The sequence below is a fragment of the Eutrigla gurnardus genome (assembly GCF_963514095.1).
Source record: "Eutrigla gurnardus genome assembly, chromosome: 2".
NCBI lineage: Eukaryota > Metazoa > Chordata > Actinopteri > Perciformes > Triglidae > Eutrigla > Eutrigla gurnardus.
In genome coordinates this window covers 16,468,132-16,485,453 of record NC_139916.1, presented here as the reverse complement: position 1 = coordinate 16,485,453, position 17,322 = coordinate 16,468,132, and the positions used below count along the sequence as shown (strand labels likewise).

Below are 17,322 nucleotides of genomic sequence, written 5' to 3'. Positions count from 1 at the left end.
CTGTTTTACCCCCGCGACCCTGAATACAGGATAAGCGGTAGAAAATGGATGGATGGATGGATGGATTTCTGTTTTACTTCACCTTTCTTTCCTACAGGTTTACTCATCCTCCAGGTTGGCAGAGGTTTGGCTCTACTTGTGCAGCGCTGCCACCCAGTGGTGGCATATTGACAGCTAAAACTCACCACTCACGGTTACAGGTTTAAAAAATAGTAGCCTTTATTTTCTAATGGTGGTATTTACAGGTGGTGTGGCATGCTGTCTTGATACATGTGAACATGTAAAAAGATATGAACATATCTCAGGCAAAGAAAGAATAAACCAATAACCATTTTAACTACTGACATTTTGAGATATGGAAAAAGATAAATGTCCAATCTAATGTATGCAGTTTTTTAAAATGACAAAGAATGAGGCTTCAGCATTGCCCTTCAGCATCCAGTGAGTAAACGTACACTCTTTCCCATAAACATGTGCCCTGCTTAATTATTCAAATGAATGACAAATATAGTTCTAGCATTACGCAAAAATAATAATAAAAATCAATATACAAGGATGACAGAAAAACATCAAATCTTGATTTAACACACAAATAATAATAAAATAATACATTAGAAAAAGCAAATTATGAAAACAAGCTGTTGCAAATTAAATTGTAAAGACATTGATATTAGCCAGACTATAGGTGGAGCTTGTATGTCACATGGGAATATGACTCCTAAGATACTGTAGATCATAAAGAAAAAAAATCAGGTCAATAAATGTTTGTAGTCGACTTCAGAATTGAGAGTCTGCTGTTAAGTGGTTTGTTTGTCAATACAAAATGTTGATGTAGTTGTAAAACACATTTTCCTTTGTTGTTTTTTTATTGAATCTATTTTTAAAAATAGTATACTTTCAGAGGGCAATGCCTCAGGGAACACAATACGAGAAATCATTGTTCAATACCTGCTTTAAACCAAAGCAAAATTAACTGGAACAAATCGAACATGAGCAGAGTTGATCAAACTAATTAAAACGATATGGTTGTCCACAACATCTTAATAATATTGTTGACTAAGGATGCACAAGCTGTAACTGCAGTCCCCACGGCATAACTGACTCTTGAGATTATTGACGATACATTTGATTTCTGATACAGTAAGGTTTCCATAAATAATAAAAACAACCTTAAATTCTGACAAATAATATTCTCTTTTACATCGATATACAAACAGCATAACAAAGGATCATAAATACAGGGCAGACTGGTGCCCCAAACATTCAATAAACATCAATAGTACTGTGTTTTATAAATGCAATTTGATTAAAGTACATTGTCAGTTGTGGTGGGAACGTCACATTTCAATAAACGAAGATGCCAAATCCGGCTTTATCATGCAAACGTGTAGCTCGTGATAATGACGACTGTAACATTCTTCTGAAACAGCAGAACAACAGAACTGCTAAAAGAAGAATTGATATGGAGAAAAGAGAAGAAACTAAAACGGGAAATGGATACATAAGCAAAGTCTCCATACGCTCCAAACAATTTTGGTAAAAAAAAAAAAAGGAAAAAGAAAAAGGGACACTGTAAACCTTCAAATCCAATCATAAGAAATATGAAGCCTTGATGTTGCCATGTAGAGGTACATATTTTATATTTTAGCCTACTTGTATTCAACTAGGTACTCTATATTTATATATTTTTATATGCCATTTTAGGCTAAACTCTAGTAATAAAATTCATACTGTCAAAGGGGTCGGCTGAGGTGTGACTCAGCAATTATGACTATTACACAAATACGGTAACTGGTTCGATTGAAGTAGGTACAAATACGGTTCTTTATTTACAGGTCTATGCGATGATAGAAATAACATTTAATTTTGATGTGTGGAGAAAAGTTTAACTTCAACACTGCAGTTTCTAAACATTTCAATCAAACTATAACATTAATCACTGCTAAGTGGTAACTTTTTTTTTTAATAAAATACATATTAGGGGTTCAATTTCTCAAAGATACTGATGTGTAGTTTTTATTTTTCTCAATCAAAGAGGGGATCAATATAAACAATAGATGTCTGAGGTAAAAACTCACTAAAATATAAAGGAGGATTCAAAGTCTGGCTCTGCACCCCGGATGAAGAATAAAATAAAATAAAAACAGCAAAGTGGGGGACAGAACAAACAGGATGCCAAGTTTTTATCCTCAATAAAACCCCAGAGATGAATGACGGCAGGCACTTGAATGTCACGGTTTGTGTGTGTGTGTGTGTGTGTGTGTGTGTGTGTGTGTGTGTGTGTGTGTGTGTGTGTGTGTGTGTGTGAAGAAAATGGTCGATAGTCACAAGAGACTGATAGTCTTTTAAAGAGTGTTTCTTGGAAAACAAAAAAAGATGGAAGAAAAAGTGCCTCCCCCTCTTCAGGATTCCATCTCGTCACCATCAAACGACGGTGGCTCAAAACTGAGTACCTCCTCGTAGGTTAACCCTGGGAAACAATAAACAGCGGAGAGGTTATACACAAACTATTTACATCCACCCATTTTCTTCCCAGCGGCTATAGACCAGTTTCAGGCAACGCGCCAACTTACTCTTCCATTCCTCTATTTCCAGCTCCCGGCTTTCGAAGCTCTGGTCATAGGGCTCCGCTTCGGGCTCATCGTCTGGATCGTGGTACTGGGAAAAATACGGGTGGGCCAAAGCCTCGGATGCGGTGATCCGTTTGTCTGTGTCCAGCACCAGCATCTTCTCCAACAAGTCCACCGCTTGAGGACAGAAATGAGAACAATGATGTGCATGTGAAAAGCAAAAAAAAAAAAAGAACACCTGAAGCTTACATTTCTCTAGTCAAACATTTATAGTAATTGAGGATCATTTAAAATTCTACAAAAAAAGAGTGACTTCATGATTCCACTAGTGGGACTCAGTGAGCCAGGCCTGGTGCAGCCGTGGTGTGTTGCTGAAAAGGGAACTTACCGAGAGGGTTGGCACCAATAAACACATCAGCAAAGTTCCTCTTGGGCATGTGGGGAAGTGAATTAATGTAGTTCCTCGCCTGTGAGAAAAGATCAACAAAACAGCAAAACTATAAAAGACATCACAGTTTGTCATGCTACAGTTTAAAATGGAAAAATGTTTTTCACATTTGCCTGGGACGAAAACATATTACTGTACATCCTTCCTGTAAGGCATGCATCAAGCATTTTGAATGCCACCGTAACTGCACGTTCTACACAAACAAAGCACCCTGGGAAGCCTTGATGAGTAATGCACAGCAAGTCGGAGAGGAAACGGGGAGTAAGTCGAGTGAGAGCAGAGATGCAAACATAAATAATTACTTAAAAACAACACAATGAGTCCAACGATTAGTGTCAGGGGGAGGGGGTGCTCATGGTAAGGTGGAGGCCACGTGTCTCACCTCGTGGCTGGGCATCCTGCTTATGAGGGAGGCTGGGGGCGTCCCCGTCAGGCGCATTATCTGCTGCAGCTGGTTTATATCTATAGCTTGAGAGTCAAGGGGCATCATAACAAGCTTGTGTGTGGAGGGGTGGAAAGGTGGGAAACACACAGGCAAGGTGAGAATCAACAGTTTCACAGAGACCTTCGCCTGACTATAGCAGTGACAGAGTTTTATGGATACTTGCAGTCGGGGCCTCTTGCTGTGTCATATGCTAAATTGCAAATAAAATGCCATTAAAAAAAAAAAAAAAAGACCCTCAAAAATTTAGCCAAGGCAACCCAGTGAAGAAAATATTCCTCTATCAACTCAAATGTTCATAGTGTCTGGTGCGTAACTGATTTTTGGATGCTGCATTAAGATTGAAATAATTCATAACCACTGTATTGTTTCTTAATAAGGGTTAGTTTGTTCTGTATAAATCGGGGAAAACTAAGCAGAGGCACTTTCCTCATAGCATGGCAAATAGAAGCAAGTAGGGCTTAAACTAATGATTGTTTTCATTGCAGATCTGCCGATTATCCTCAGTTAGCCTATGAAATGTCAACAAACAGTGAAAAAGTTGCTTAAGACCACTTAAAAACCCAAACATATGTAGCATTTTTGCTTTTCGGTTTTAAAATGTCTGCAATCATTAGTCTGAGCATCTTTAGGTCAAGGGTAAAATCTGGCACACATCAACATGTGCAGTAGCTTTCTTATAATATGCAAGATCTCTTTTTTGACTTTTTGCTTTGTTTGTAGCCTTTATGCAATTGTGTAAATACTGATGTGATTTAGATTTCGTGTGAGGTCCTATTCTCCCTCACATTCTCACACCCGCACAGAGCCGGGCATGCAGTGAAGGATCGAGTGGGTTGACAGATCATTCAGAGCAGGAATCAAAAACACAATATGCAACAGCAAGGCCCTGCTTGGATCTTGAACAGGAACTTGACCTCAGTAGTGTGTGCCAACGGGTGTGTGTGTCCTCATTACACAGCGTCTTCCTGTGCGTTTCTCTATTAAACGTCGTTATGTGTTCTGCAGCCGCTGAATGGGAAGCTTTGTAGGAGGGAAACAGGAAGGTGTACTGTATCTTGGGAGAAGCAGTTGAGACACCAGTGGGCAGCGCTGAGTCATAGACTGCTCTTAAACTCCCATCACATGCATGCACAGACTCACAAGCCTCCTCACTATCCTGGCATGCAGCTCACAAAAGTCAGTACTCTTTGAGTCAGCATGAGTTAGGTACAATTGTTGCATGTTTGAAACCCTGTGGTGTTCAAGAACGGGATGCATCCACCTTCTACGACCTACAGTACAGGTTGACTCAATTTCAAGTTTGCATGGCGATGACAGCGGTGGAAGGATACGGTCTGTGCCAGGGAAGAGCGTCTGTCCAGTAAGCAGTTCAGCCATGATGCAGCCCACCGACCAGATATCCACTATTACATGGAATGAAGAAAAATGCAGCGTATTGAATACTTATATAATAATATATATCATACAATGTTTCTGTTTGTTTCAGTTAAATTGCATCCAAGCTCAGACTATTCAAAAGCATAACGTAGTTCAATAAGGCTGCACATGGGATGCATGTTCAGTACGCCAACTCTTCTGTTATGTGGCAAATTCAACAATTCGGCATGCGTCTTTTTGTGTCGTCATTGTTGAGCTGTAATTTCTATTTTTGTCACATTATTTTGCGCCGTACATCTGCTGCGACGCCACTCCAAAAAGACTGAGCCAAAGTGTTTGATATGAAAATGTTTCCATTTATATTTAGTGCATTAGATAAAAGACACCAAAAAATGCTGGTGAATAAAAATATTTATGTAGAAGTATTATGCATTACACTAGCAGCACAGCAAAAAGGCGATTTCTATCTATGTGACCATTTAAACAAACAACACAAAGCCACGTCAGAAAGAAACGCCTTGGCTGGCGTTGCACCATAACGTCATGTTGAAACCACCGGATGATGAAAAGCTGGCCTAGTTGATGTGTGTACCTGTCATGTTGTAGTGCATCCAGTTAAGCATGATCTCAGGGGCCCGGTACCATCGCGTGGCAACGTAGCCCGTCATCTCGTCGTCTGTGTGCCGCGCCAAACCAAAGTCCAGGATCTGAGGGAGAAGATGAGGGGAACGGTGTGTATGACTGTACATCTTCCACCCTGCATTATCATCTCAAATCATACATGGTGAACCTTGTTTCAAGGTGAACATTTTCTCACCTTGAGCTCGCAGTCTTCATTCACAGCCAGATTACTGGGCTTCAAGTCCTGAAGAGAAACAGGTTAGAATCAAGACAGGATACAGAAGTAACGAGAGGGTTTACTGTTATCCGCTCTTCCCTGTTGACCATACATCATACTAGCTCATGTGCTACGGCCCTGTGTGACCCTCTTCAGGAGTTGTGATCATCACAAGACTTGTATTATCTGAACAAGAGAATCTGTCAGACTCCAGAACTAAAGCATATTAAAGTGAATTTAACAGTCATGACTTACTCTGTGGATGATATCTGCAGAATGGATGTACTGTTGGGAAAATAACAAAATAATGATGATTAAACTTACATTAAGAAGAACACAATTTAAAATGTATTTAGTTTGCCATTTCTATACCTTCATCATGGTTTACTGTTGTGTGTGTGTGTGTGTGTGTGTGTGTGTGTGTGTGTGTGTGTGTGTGTGTGTGTGTGTGTGTGTGTGTGTGTGTGTGTGTGTGTGTGTGTGTGACCAAACTACTGTAAGTTCTGTACTGTAGTTCAAACATTAACAGGTTATCTAAATGTCTCTTACATAAAAGTTTTTGCTTTTGCAAAGTGCAATAATAAAAGGCTGCATATATCAATGAAAATGAGCAATATCAAAACTGAAATTGAGTTTAACAAGTACAAATATGGTTCAGCAAGTCAAGCAACTATGAAAAACATCAACATGTTGTCCCATTAAGAAAGGATGATTTACAGTAACTTCTGTCCCAGATCGCTTTGGGGTTACTGTGTCAGATCTCAGAGTTTAGTTGTCAACAGAGAGCTTATTATCAGGCACCATAACCATAAAAATCTTTAAATTGGCTGATTCAGTTGGCCATCATTACTAAATCTCAAGTATGTTTCTACAGCTACTCAAGCAAATAAGACCATTTTAGGTCAGTTCAATAAAACAGCCTCCTGATCAAAAGGGACTAAGGTAGCAGTGTGGAGCGGATTTATTGTGTCATGCCGGGAACTTCACTGACCTTTAAGCCTCTAAGAATCTGGTAGATGAGGAACTGGACGTGGTCATCTGTCAGCTTTTGACACTTGACGATGTTGTTGAGGTCTGCACCCATTAGGTGAGTCACCAGGTACCTGCAAATCATACATCTCGTCTTAAACCATTTATCCGGTGTCGGGTTACGCGGGCAGCAGCTTTAGCAGGGCTAAATACTCAGGGCTCATACAGTGCCGATGAAACGTGGTCCCCAAATATCTGCAGCTTTCTTTATTTCTTTTTTACTTGGATTCATTATTGTGTTTTATAAATGTGCTGAAAGAATGCTAGAAAAATAAAATCCCCCCCCCCCCCCCCCCCCCCTTTTTTTTTTTTTTTTTTTTTTTTTTTAAACCATCGGCAGTAATTACTTTATGAAACATTGACTAAATTTACAAATTGTTTACCATAAATTGTAACTTTGCCAATATTAAAGACAGCCTATGGTTTATGTATAAGTCATACACTTTAAGAAAGAAACAAATATGAACAGTGGGGGAAAGAAATGGTTAAGAAAGTTATTTTTTTTATAGTAGACTAGTATAATACAGCCAACACATCAAAAATATAATTGTATATAAATGTGCATTGTGTTAATGCAAATGTTTTTACATGGTACATCTGCTCCATCTGACCTCATTCAACAAGAGACAGTTGTCGGCTGCTCTGAGAACATGTGACTGCATCTGCTTCTCTTACATTGTGCTACAATGATTGGTTGCACAATTGTTTTTATTACTGGTCACATAAAAGAAAAGAGTCACAAAGTGTGTGTGTGTGTGTGTGTGTGTGTGTGTGTGTGTGTGTGTGTGTGTGTGTGTGGCTCATGACGCCACACCATGTTGAGAATTCAAGGACATTGATTGGGTATTCTGTGCACACACACACATGGACACACAGACGCGCACACTGCCAGATGGCTGTTGCCATGGAGACTAGCAGTGATGTGCATAGTGCACAAGTTCACCAGACAATCACCTTGGTAAAACCTGCCAGTTGCTGGACACACGTGAAAGTTATGAGCAGCTGGGCTGTGATGCGTTTGTGACTGTACTTTTGTCGGTTTGAGGGTTCATTGTGTGAGAATGAGGAAAATAAAGGGAGCTTAAGGCGGATGGGAGGCAGACGGGCAGCAGGAAAACTAAGACAGGAGTGAAGGGGCCAAACAAAGTGTCACTTACACATCATTGAACTCCTCTAAGCTTGTCGCCGGTGTGAACACGTCTAATAGACCGATCACCTGAAGGCAAAAAAAAGAGGTCAAAGGTCAGGAAACATTTGTGTGATAGATATTCCAAATAAACAAAATAAATGCAGTTTTCATTTCGTTGGATAAACACCCATTTGATACATTTTAATAACAACATGCAGGCTGTTAATGCACAAACCTGTTTTGACAACAAACGGACAATTAACAACAGCGTTACATTTCTTTCTTTAAAGCCATCCTGTTCTATAATACCTGCAGTTGAGTTGTATTTAGTCAAAGAAGCAGGCAAGACTTGTTTTGTTACACTACTCTAGTTTCAAGGACTCATGCTTGCTATTATGCACTGTGACGTACACTGGGTTATCCTCGCACTCTGTTTTGGGAAACATTCAGTCACATATACAGAACCGATAACAACCACGAGAGACAGTCTGGAGGAAGCAGCGAACATTATCTGCTTGTGCATCATGCTGACAGCAGAGGCACCAGTGTTGTTATGTGATGTGTCTAAGTGGGAACAAAGGAGAACATACATTTTAGACACGTGTGTCGTATTGGATTAGAGCACAATGAACCAGTTTCACATCTATGTTCCAACATAGTTCCAATAACAAGTCGTTTCAAATAGCTTTTAAATCTCGAGCATGTTGCATTTGTTTGTTTTTTTTCATTAACATTACAGCAGATTGATATGTTGAACGTGCCTTTTAGTTGGTAAACATTCCACTTGCAAGATCTTTTACTAAGAAATACTAAGTTCATAACAAAAATAATATGTGAAAGTGACAAAGTATGATAGACTTAGATAATAATTATTTTCACTTTCACATGTTATCAGTTTTGAACAGAGCATAAAAAGAGAGGGAGTGGACAAAAACGGCAAGCACATTAGAGGCTAAATTGTGTGTGTGTGTGTGTGTGTGTGTGTGTGTGTGTGTGTGTCTTGTACATGTATGCACACATTCATACATGTACGCATGCATGCTAGCACACTGGCAGACAGCAGCCCTGAGTGCCTACCCCCCCCTGGAGAGAGAGACAGAGGATGATAGGTATTGTAATAACACAGGAGCAGCCCGCCCACACAGGGCACAAAACCACAGCTGATTGGTGGACCGGAGCAACAACAAACAGCTGATTGGGCGACACAGGCTTTCCAAAAACCTAAACCCAGGGAGTCTCCTGGCAACAGGGAGAGCAAAACACAGAATCCCTCTCCGTGTAAAGCATAGGTAGGTATTAAAATGCTTTGATGCTTTAAGAACAAAAAGCACAGCTTTATGCAATATCCCCTGTGATGATGAAAGAGAAACCGGCAACAACCTGCTAATTTATGATCACGAACAGCAATGTAACCTTTTGAATAAGGTGCCTGCACCACCACACTCGGATGAAAGTTGATTTGATTTTGTCCGTTTTTTTTTACTGACATTTTATACGCCATTGACATCTTGTATTGAGTGATATAGGCACCGATTCTTCATAATCCTAAATAATCCCAGTAAGCTCACGTTAAACCAAATGAATGCACTGAGATATTTTACCAGCTGTACCAGTGCACCGTGCTACACTAATGCACAAACTGCAATCTGTTCCAGTGATGAAATAAAACAGGATCCAGGAGGTGATCTGAAAGCGATGTAAAAAATGAGGTCATGAATAAATGCAAAACTTTCTTCAAATGGGCTTTCATTTTCACCATGGATCAGCTGTACTGTTGTCCTTGAACTGCTGTTGTTTTCTGTGTGTGTGTGTGTGTGTGTGTGTGTGTGTGTGTCAGCAGGTTGATGACACTGGAGAAAGCACCAGTCCACCCTGTCACTCATCAGTTATTCCTCATAACAAGCCATTTCTACCTATTATAATGTCCCGTGTAGTAACCTCTTATACAATGTAAAAATCTAGTCTTGTCCTCTCCCCCTCGCTATTACATAACATAAGATAATCCCTTCTTTACGGTCCAAGTGTTAACGGAATGCACCGGCGCACAGGAAGCAGGAACCGTGTTTATGTTGTGTGTGTGTGTGGGCAAGTGTCTGCAGGCGCTACCTAGTTCCTCCAAATCAACACAGAAAACCAAAACACAAGCAGAGATTGCAAGAGAGGAAGTGAAACCACTACCACTGTAATATTAAAGCCAAACGCCATGAGCCAAAATTGCCGCAGCGCCGAAATGAGAAGGCGACAGAAGGCGGTTGGGACTGCAGTTGTAAACCTGCTGTTGTAACTCTAAGCTCTTCTAACAGGACATCACATCGGCCACGGTCCCCCCTCGCTTGAGGCCAGTGTGCTCATGTGTGTGTTTACACATGAAACTAAAACAAGAAAACGCTTTACGCTTCCTAAGAAGTTGTTGTTTGTCAGGTCCGCTGGAGGGGGAAGTGAGGCGTTAGGTTGCACACTGGATGTTCCTTTGCTGATGAATGCACGTACATTTGGATAATGAAATAGTGAGCCGAGGATCTACAGATTGTTGTCTTCAAATGGACTTGTTAACCTTCACAAAAAGGAGTCTATGTGACTCTGTGTGCGAGAGGAACGATTATGGTTTCTTTGTCGTTGCGGGTCTCCATATCTCCGTACGCATCTCTACAATTCGGAGGGCAGATTAAATTGAGCCCCAGCAATTATTATAAGCTCCAAGTCAACAAGGATGCAGACGGCGTGACAATGTAACCAGTGGTGAATAGTCACTGTGCAAACCTCACATGCACATTAGCGTGAGCACATACGCAATCCTTGCTTAAGAGCTAAACTACAGAACAATGCCTGCTTACACACATGGGAGTCGGGGCCCGGCTGAAGGTTTAAGGCGGCGGTGGCGGCGGCGGATGAGGAGGAGGTGAGGGTAAGGGTTAGGGTTGCAGGTGACTTACATTCTCGTGCTTCATGTGTTTGAGCAGCCGAAGCTCTCTGTAGGTTCTCTTTGCGTGGATGATGGACTGGAAGGGTCTGGACAACTTTTTCACCGCGATCTTCAAGCACATCTTGACGTCGAATACCGCACTGAAAGACACAGAGTTTGAAACTGGTAAAAAAAAAATAAACCAATACATCAGGCTAATAAAGTCATATTGTTTCCCTTCATTTAACTGAAAATAACTGCGTAGGTGGCCTTGAACCCAGTAAACCAAACAAATAATTGCATAACACTGAGCTATTGGATTAGGTTACGCTTCTTATTAAAACACTGCAGCGTAAAAAAAAAGAGCCCCCACCCAGTTGGTTACTGTTGGTAGTCGCTACAAACAACCTCAACAAATCCATGATGTCATGGACCAGTTGCCACCGGCCATTGAAACCATTTCAGCTCCATTTGTTAATGTTTTGTTCTTGGCTCATTTAGGAAAAATGAACTGCAGCAGCTGTTTGTTGAACCGATCCGTCAAACCATTAGTATGAGCATGTTTACAGTATTTCAATCACAAGAACAAAACAATTCAGGTTGTATGAAAATATGTTGCAAACAAACTGTAAAACTGTCAAGATTGCAAAATTAGCAGCTGCTTTTAGTGTATTTCAGTTGAGTAAACTCAAAAGCAGCACCTGCCCACCCTTAGTCTGAGTCATCATTCATCCCTTCATTCATTATTTTACTTATTCATTGTAATGATGTAACAGAATACTTCATTGTCACAGCGGAGGCTGTATGAAAGGAAAAAAAGTGTGGCAAAAAAGAACAAAGGAAGTGTATCGCAGTGAAATGTGCTCCAGTTCTTTTGCTGTGAAACAAACAATAAGCAACTGCTACTAATAACTACTAATAACTAATAATAATAATAATATATAAGGATAGATGGTAACCGTCCTTTTGCCAGGATACAGGATTGACCGAACCAGTAAAAATCAACACGCTTGTCCACAGGCCGACAGACAGACACTATGAGGGCGGTGGAAAGAGAGGCAGATGGGCCTTGCCTCCCCAAGATGTGTGACATTGCTGTATTTCCTGTATCGGTGAGAGAACATAACACACTTACGATAAACCACAATCCTTCCAGGTCAATCACTTAAGCGGCATTAAAAAAACGGAGGATTGCAAAATCAGTTGAAGAAAAACCCCCCAAAACTGCTCAGTGGGCCAAAAAAAGTATTGTTTCCTCTTCATGTGGTGCAAACACGTGGGGGTGGAGAAGAATATATTTGAGTGTGCAAACTACAGAATACCTGCAGGGATGTTTTGGTGCAAGCTGCTGAAAACTATCTGAACTAGTCTCAGCTGCACTGTGGACTTTCAGTCGAGGGTTTGGGACCATGTTAACATTGCGTGCTACAGGAAGAGAGGAGAGTCATTTCCTCTGGACATGTTGCACAAACTGATCCGAGATTTGAACTGTCAAACATACAACTGCCCACGTCTCGAAACTCTGCGTACCTGTGTCTGAGTGCGGGCCAATAGTGGCATTAAAAACTAAATCTATGATGGCGCAGAAAGTTGTCCTCCTAGAGCCGCGTACATATCCAAGAGAGGAACATGAAGATAAGCAGCGTGTTGTTTTTCCCCCCAGTAAGTCCGAGATAATCTCCCACACCCACTGTACTGTGTACAACGAGTAGAACTGGTATGTGTGTCACATTGTGAGAGGAAAAAGAATATACTCCGTAAACACAAAACAAAAGACACGCACGTCGTCTTTTAAAAATCTGATGCTAATCTGCAGGACAAACAAGAAAGGTCTAAGCATACAGCGTCCAATTAGTGTGTAATAAATGGAAGTGCAATTAACGGCCATAAAAACATGTTGTAAAAAGGAGCCGTGATATGAGGCCGGGATCACGGGGGAAGGAGAGGACATCTGCAGCAGCGTTCGGAGCCATTATGATTTACGTATACATTTTACCAATACAAAACACAGCATGTTTCATCTAGAATGGTATATGTCATCTGTAAAATTACTTTTTATTATGATTACTCTCCCATTAAATCTGATCTAAAAGTCAACACCAGATGGGTAGCATATACTGACACAAGATGCTGGACTACAGGGAGATAAGAATCACCAAAACATCCATGGGTACATTGAAATGATGAAGTAGTGAGATTAATAAAAACAACCCTTTTCACAAGCGTTTAACTTCTTAAAGGACCAATTCATTCAATACTTTCTCATCTATGGATGACAGAAATATTACAACATTTAAGAATATCTTTGAAGGGGGGGAAAACTAATCTGTCTGTGCAAATGTTCTCAGACACACATGGAAAACACTGGGTCAGGTATATGGGCCTTTGGTTATTAAGACTTGTTTTTAATCTGTTTATGGTTATGACGGGAACTAACAAGCGTGAGGTGACGGTCAGGTAGAACATTGTGAACTCCAAAGTAACATAACATAACAAGCAAGGGGGAAGAAGAACAAGTTTTTAATGAGCATGTATTCAGACCTGCCTGTAGCTAGGGGAGACATCGCCGGCTCTCGCTATCATAACGCACCTTACTCTCCGACGGTAAACGTGTTGTTGTGCACACAGCAACCTGAGGCGCGGCAATATTTCCCATATAACCCAACTTGACACCTGTTACCGCTCACATTAAGGATGACCTTTTTTTTTTTTTTACCGACGTACACATGGCAAGCAGAATGATTTATTAACCCGGCTCTGTTTAAACAAGCCACGCTTACTGTGATTACGGCCGCAGTGACGGGAAGATAACATAGTTAAGATGTTTACAAGGCAGTAGCAATAATGTCAGTATTTATATCATCCACCTTTGATTAGATTACCATAGGGCACGTACACACGCTCATTTTCCGATCTGCCCAGCCGGCAGAGACTACTGAAAGCAAACCGTAACGTAATAAAGAAGACGTCTCCTTCTGTGTCCACCTTTTTATGCTTGTAAAATGTTTTACACACTAATTTATATAGAGCATTTAGAAATATTAATGCATCTATTAAATAAAAAGGATGCTTTATGGAGAGAAATACGGGCTGAAATAGTGGAATTTTACAAAATTCAAATTGCAAAGTATCTGAACTAAAGACGTTTTTTTGGGATTGTAAAGTCTGATCCATAATATACCAAAATGAATGGTTTTACTCCTGACATCACAGATGCATTCAGTCATGCTCCTCACATGACTGAATGTTGGAGCTAAAGGCATGTCATATTGCTGGTTTTAAACTTAAGCCTCTTGTTTGTTTGGAGAGCTGACAAGTCAGTGAGTATCGGCCAGAACTCTTTGATAGAATTTGCAAATTTGTGCAAAACAGCAAATTAGCTTCATCGTGGGGCTGGGAAATATAATAATATTATATCGCTATCATGATACGAGATGTCTTAGATTTATGTGTATATATATATATATATATACACATACACAAATATACACATGTGTCGCCTTAAATTGGGCCTGTGCAATACATTTCCTAAATTGTCTATGTCTAAGCAATTCAATAGCAGTTTTGAATACCAGTGTGTTTTGTGAATGAGGGGAACATCCAAATAGCGATCAGACGAATGTCGCTATTCTCTCTAATGCGAGAAAAGCAGGAGCTCCTCTTTCTGATGATCAATAACTGCTTTTGATGATTGCTGTGCTGCGTGTGAAGACAAGTGTGCTGCTGTAGCGGTATGCACCCGTTATTCTCACAATTTGTATTATAATTATGTTATTATCTCCAATATCCATTACGATGTTTATTTAAAATGCTTGATAATGTCCAGTGACAAATGTTTACACTAGTCTGTGCATAGGTCATGCCATTTGTTCAAGGCTGGGGAAATATTGTTATAATTTCATCTAAACTGAAAATATTTAGATATTGTTTTTTAAGCCATGATTCATGTTCCTACGCCGAGAGCTAAAACTGAGCAGTTGGTTATATATGCATACGTGTCCCGTGAGACTGCATGTATAGATTCTGTGCTAGTTTCTTCTCAGCTGAGGAGCCTCGACTGAACAACACGAGACACTCACAGTCCATACTGTAATCCAGCCAGTGGCATTCACTGTAAACGCTTTCTTACCACACTAACCCTGGATCACCTCCAAGTCTGACATTTAGAAAATAGAACAAAGGTCAGAAATAAGGAGAAAGCGGCAGACATATTGTATCCGAGTGATTAAAAACATGTTGAAAATCCCCACTTAGTACATGCTTTCAATATTTAAAAAGGTGGGAAGAATTCAAGCCTGGAGCCTGAGGAACGTCACGGCGGTGACAACAAAGACTTTTCCAGCAACAGCCGGGACATGCTGGAGTAGGTGCTGTGAGAGGTTATTTATATATTTCAGATACCTTCTTTTAATGACACCCTGCTATTTGGACCACTTTTGCCTGCATCGTTTATTCTTATTAAGTTAAGAGTCCTCAAAAAAAAAGCTTTGTGAGCAAATCATGTTTCCAAGAGACATGCTGACAACTCCTTTTATTGGTTGGTCAAATACAGAGGGAAACACTAAGGAATGTCCTCAAACTCAGGTACAAAGAAGAGCTGCAGGTGACACAAAGAGCGGCGCAGCTGGCATTCAGTCTGACTGATCATGATGAGAGTCGCTTTCTGGGAAGCTGCTTTTCTTTCCATTTAAGAAAGTTAACACTGTTGAAAGTATTTTTTTTTTTCAATCAATCTTGAGTTCCTGGTTAAAAATAATGTTATTTATTCACGACACAGTGTTAAGTCTCATATAAATGTGCATAAAGAAGACAGTATATAGGTGTTTGCCCTGTGATTGTCCCAAGTGCAACACAATAAGGTTTGCCCTCATTCACCATCGCAAACTACACACACACGCACGCGCAACAGCTGAAGTTGCATTAGAAGCGTCTAAGCAACCGTCGAAGTTAACATGAAGGTACGATGCCGTCCACGGATTTTGTGATGACTAAAGGGCGTCACTGCCCAACCTCGGGACCGTGAGTCACGGCTCTACTACCACAACGGGAGAGAAAGGGTGACATCATTCTAGAGTCATCATCGTCGTCGTCGCATGGGCTCCCGTAGAAAGCTCTCACTGTGCACGAGGGGGGCCTACTTTCCGAAAACCACGTGACCTTCTGGTACTCTGCAGGCTGCACCCAACTGGAAAATGCATAATGTATGCAATGTGCGGGTGCGCGAAGTGCCAGCGTGCGCGTGCGGGACTACAATAGCGTGTTGGGTAGTGGAGAGGGCGATTATATTTCGCTACGTGTTTGGTGAACCCTTCGCTTGCAAACGACCACCGATCGTATTCTCGTGAGGAGGCATCACTTTGCCAGATGATGCAAGCGTGGACACGCCACCGAGCAGCCTTCCGAGAAAGACGCTGTAAAACGATTATAGACGGCAGTCCGTCTGCATGTTTCAAACTGCGTCGGGACTGGATCCCGGAGATGTCAGCGTGCTAACTGCAACGTAACCTACATGCGTTCGCAGGAGTACAAGAGTATAAGTAAGCACAGCAAAAAAAAAAATGTGCACAAAAACAAATCCCCACCCGCCGAAGAAATGCGAGCCAGCCCGAGGCGTGCGCGATCTGTCATCGGCTCATAACAGCCCAAGTAAAAATGTAAACAAACTGCACAACTGATATTTCCCACCCTTTGGCCTCCCTCGGCACCTTTCGCAGATCGATAAGCAGCCCGGGGAAAAGCAACTCTGACGGGCCTCCGCGGGTTGTGGGAACCCGTTTGGCCGTTGTGCAACCGCGCCGTGTTGTCTGCAACAACTGCTTACCATACGGATCCGTAAGCACCGGAGCCGACGGGAGATAAGTTCTGGTACCGCTCCGGGACCTCCCACACGGTTTTGTTGAGCTCCTGTCGGTAGAAAGTGGGTCTCTCCTTCTGCGACATTCCTGCGGATTTACCAGCCGCGCACCGACAAAACAAGCCAGCTGAAACTTCTGCCCCCTCTCTCTCCTCTCCTCCCCGTGTGACACGACGTGGAGTGCTGCTGCTCCCCGATAAAAGACGAAAAGCCGAGACGGTCCTCAATCCCTCCAAACTCCGGCCACCGAGTCGTGCAAAATGCCGTGCAGTTGTGCAAAAATGAAATCCCCGACGCTTCGTGCACGTAGCGGGCGCTTGGAGACAACTTCCTCTACAAAACACGCTAGGGTCAGGAAGCAGACTGGACGAGCTTTCGCTGAATTTCTCGCACTGTTCTCTCGCTTTGCTGGGCGCGCGGAAACGTGAACGCGTACGTCCCTTCGTCACTGCACGCTCCCGGCAATTATTCTTGTTTTTCTCGCGAGAGCTGGGTGGCTATGCGAAAATTGGACCTGTCCCGCTCCTGCTGGGGTGAACTTGATTGGGAATCACCCTCAGGGAACGGTGACCTGTTTAATGACGTGTTATACAATAACACCAGTGTAAAGCGAACCATAACGGAATCCTGACTGAATAATGCAGCGTTATTACATACATTTTGCATATAATATTAACCAAATTAAACTTAGTTTTTTCAAAAGAAATTACGATGCAATTAAGACTTTTTT

At 41.5% G+C, this 17,322-nt stretch overlaps 1 protein-coding gene across 1 annotated transcript; it reads right to left on the bottom strand.

The window, feature by feature from the left end:
* Positions 1-194: 194 nt before the first annotated feature.
* Positions 195-16,994, bottom strand: mapk14b (mitogen-activated protein kinase 14b). The gene is made up of 12 exons (XM_084034793.1): positions 16,560-16,994; positions 10,770-10,899; positions 7,865-7,923; positions 6,670-6,781; positions 5,934-5,963; positions 5,658-5,705; positions 5,433-5,547; positions 4,795-4,866; positions 3,401-3,480; positions 2,959-3,037; positions 2,574-2,747; positions 195-2,470 (listed from the first exon to the last, which is right to left on the bottom strand). The coding sequence occupies exons 1-12, from the start codon at positions 16,676-16,678 to the stop codon at positions 2,403-2,405; spliced, it is 1,086 nt and encodes a 361-aa protein (XP_083890919.1). The 5' UTR covers positions 16,679-16,994; the 3' UTR covers positions 195-2,402.
* Positions 16,995-17,322: the final 328 nt, after the last annotated feature.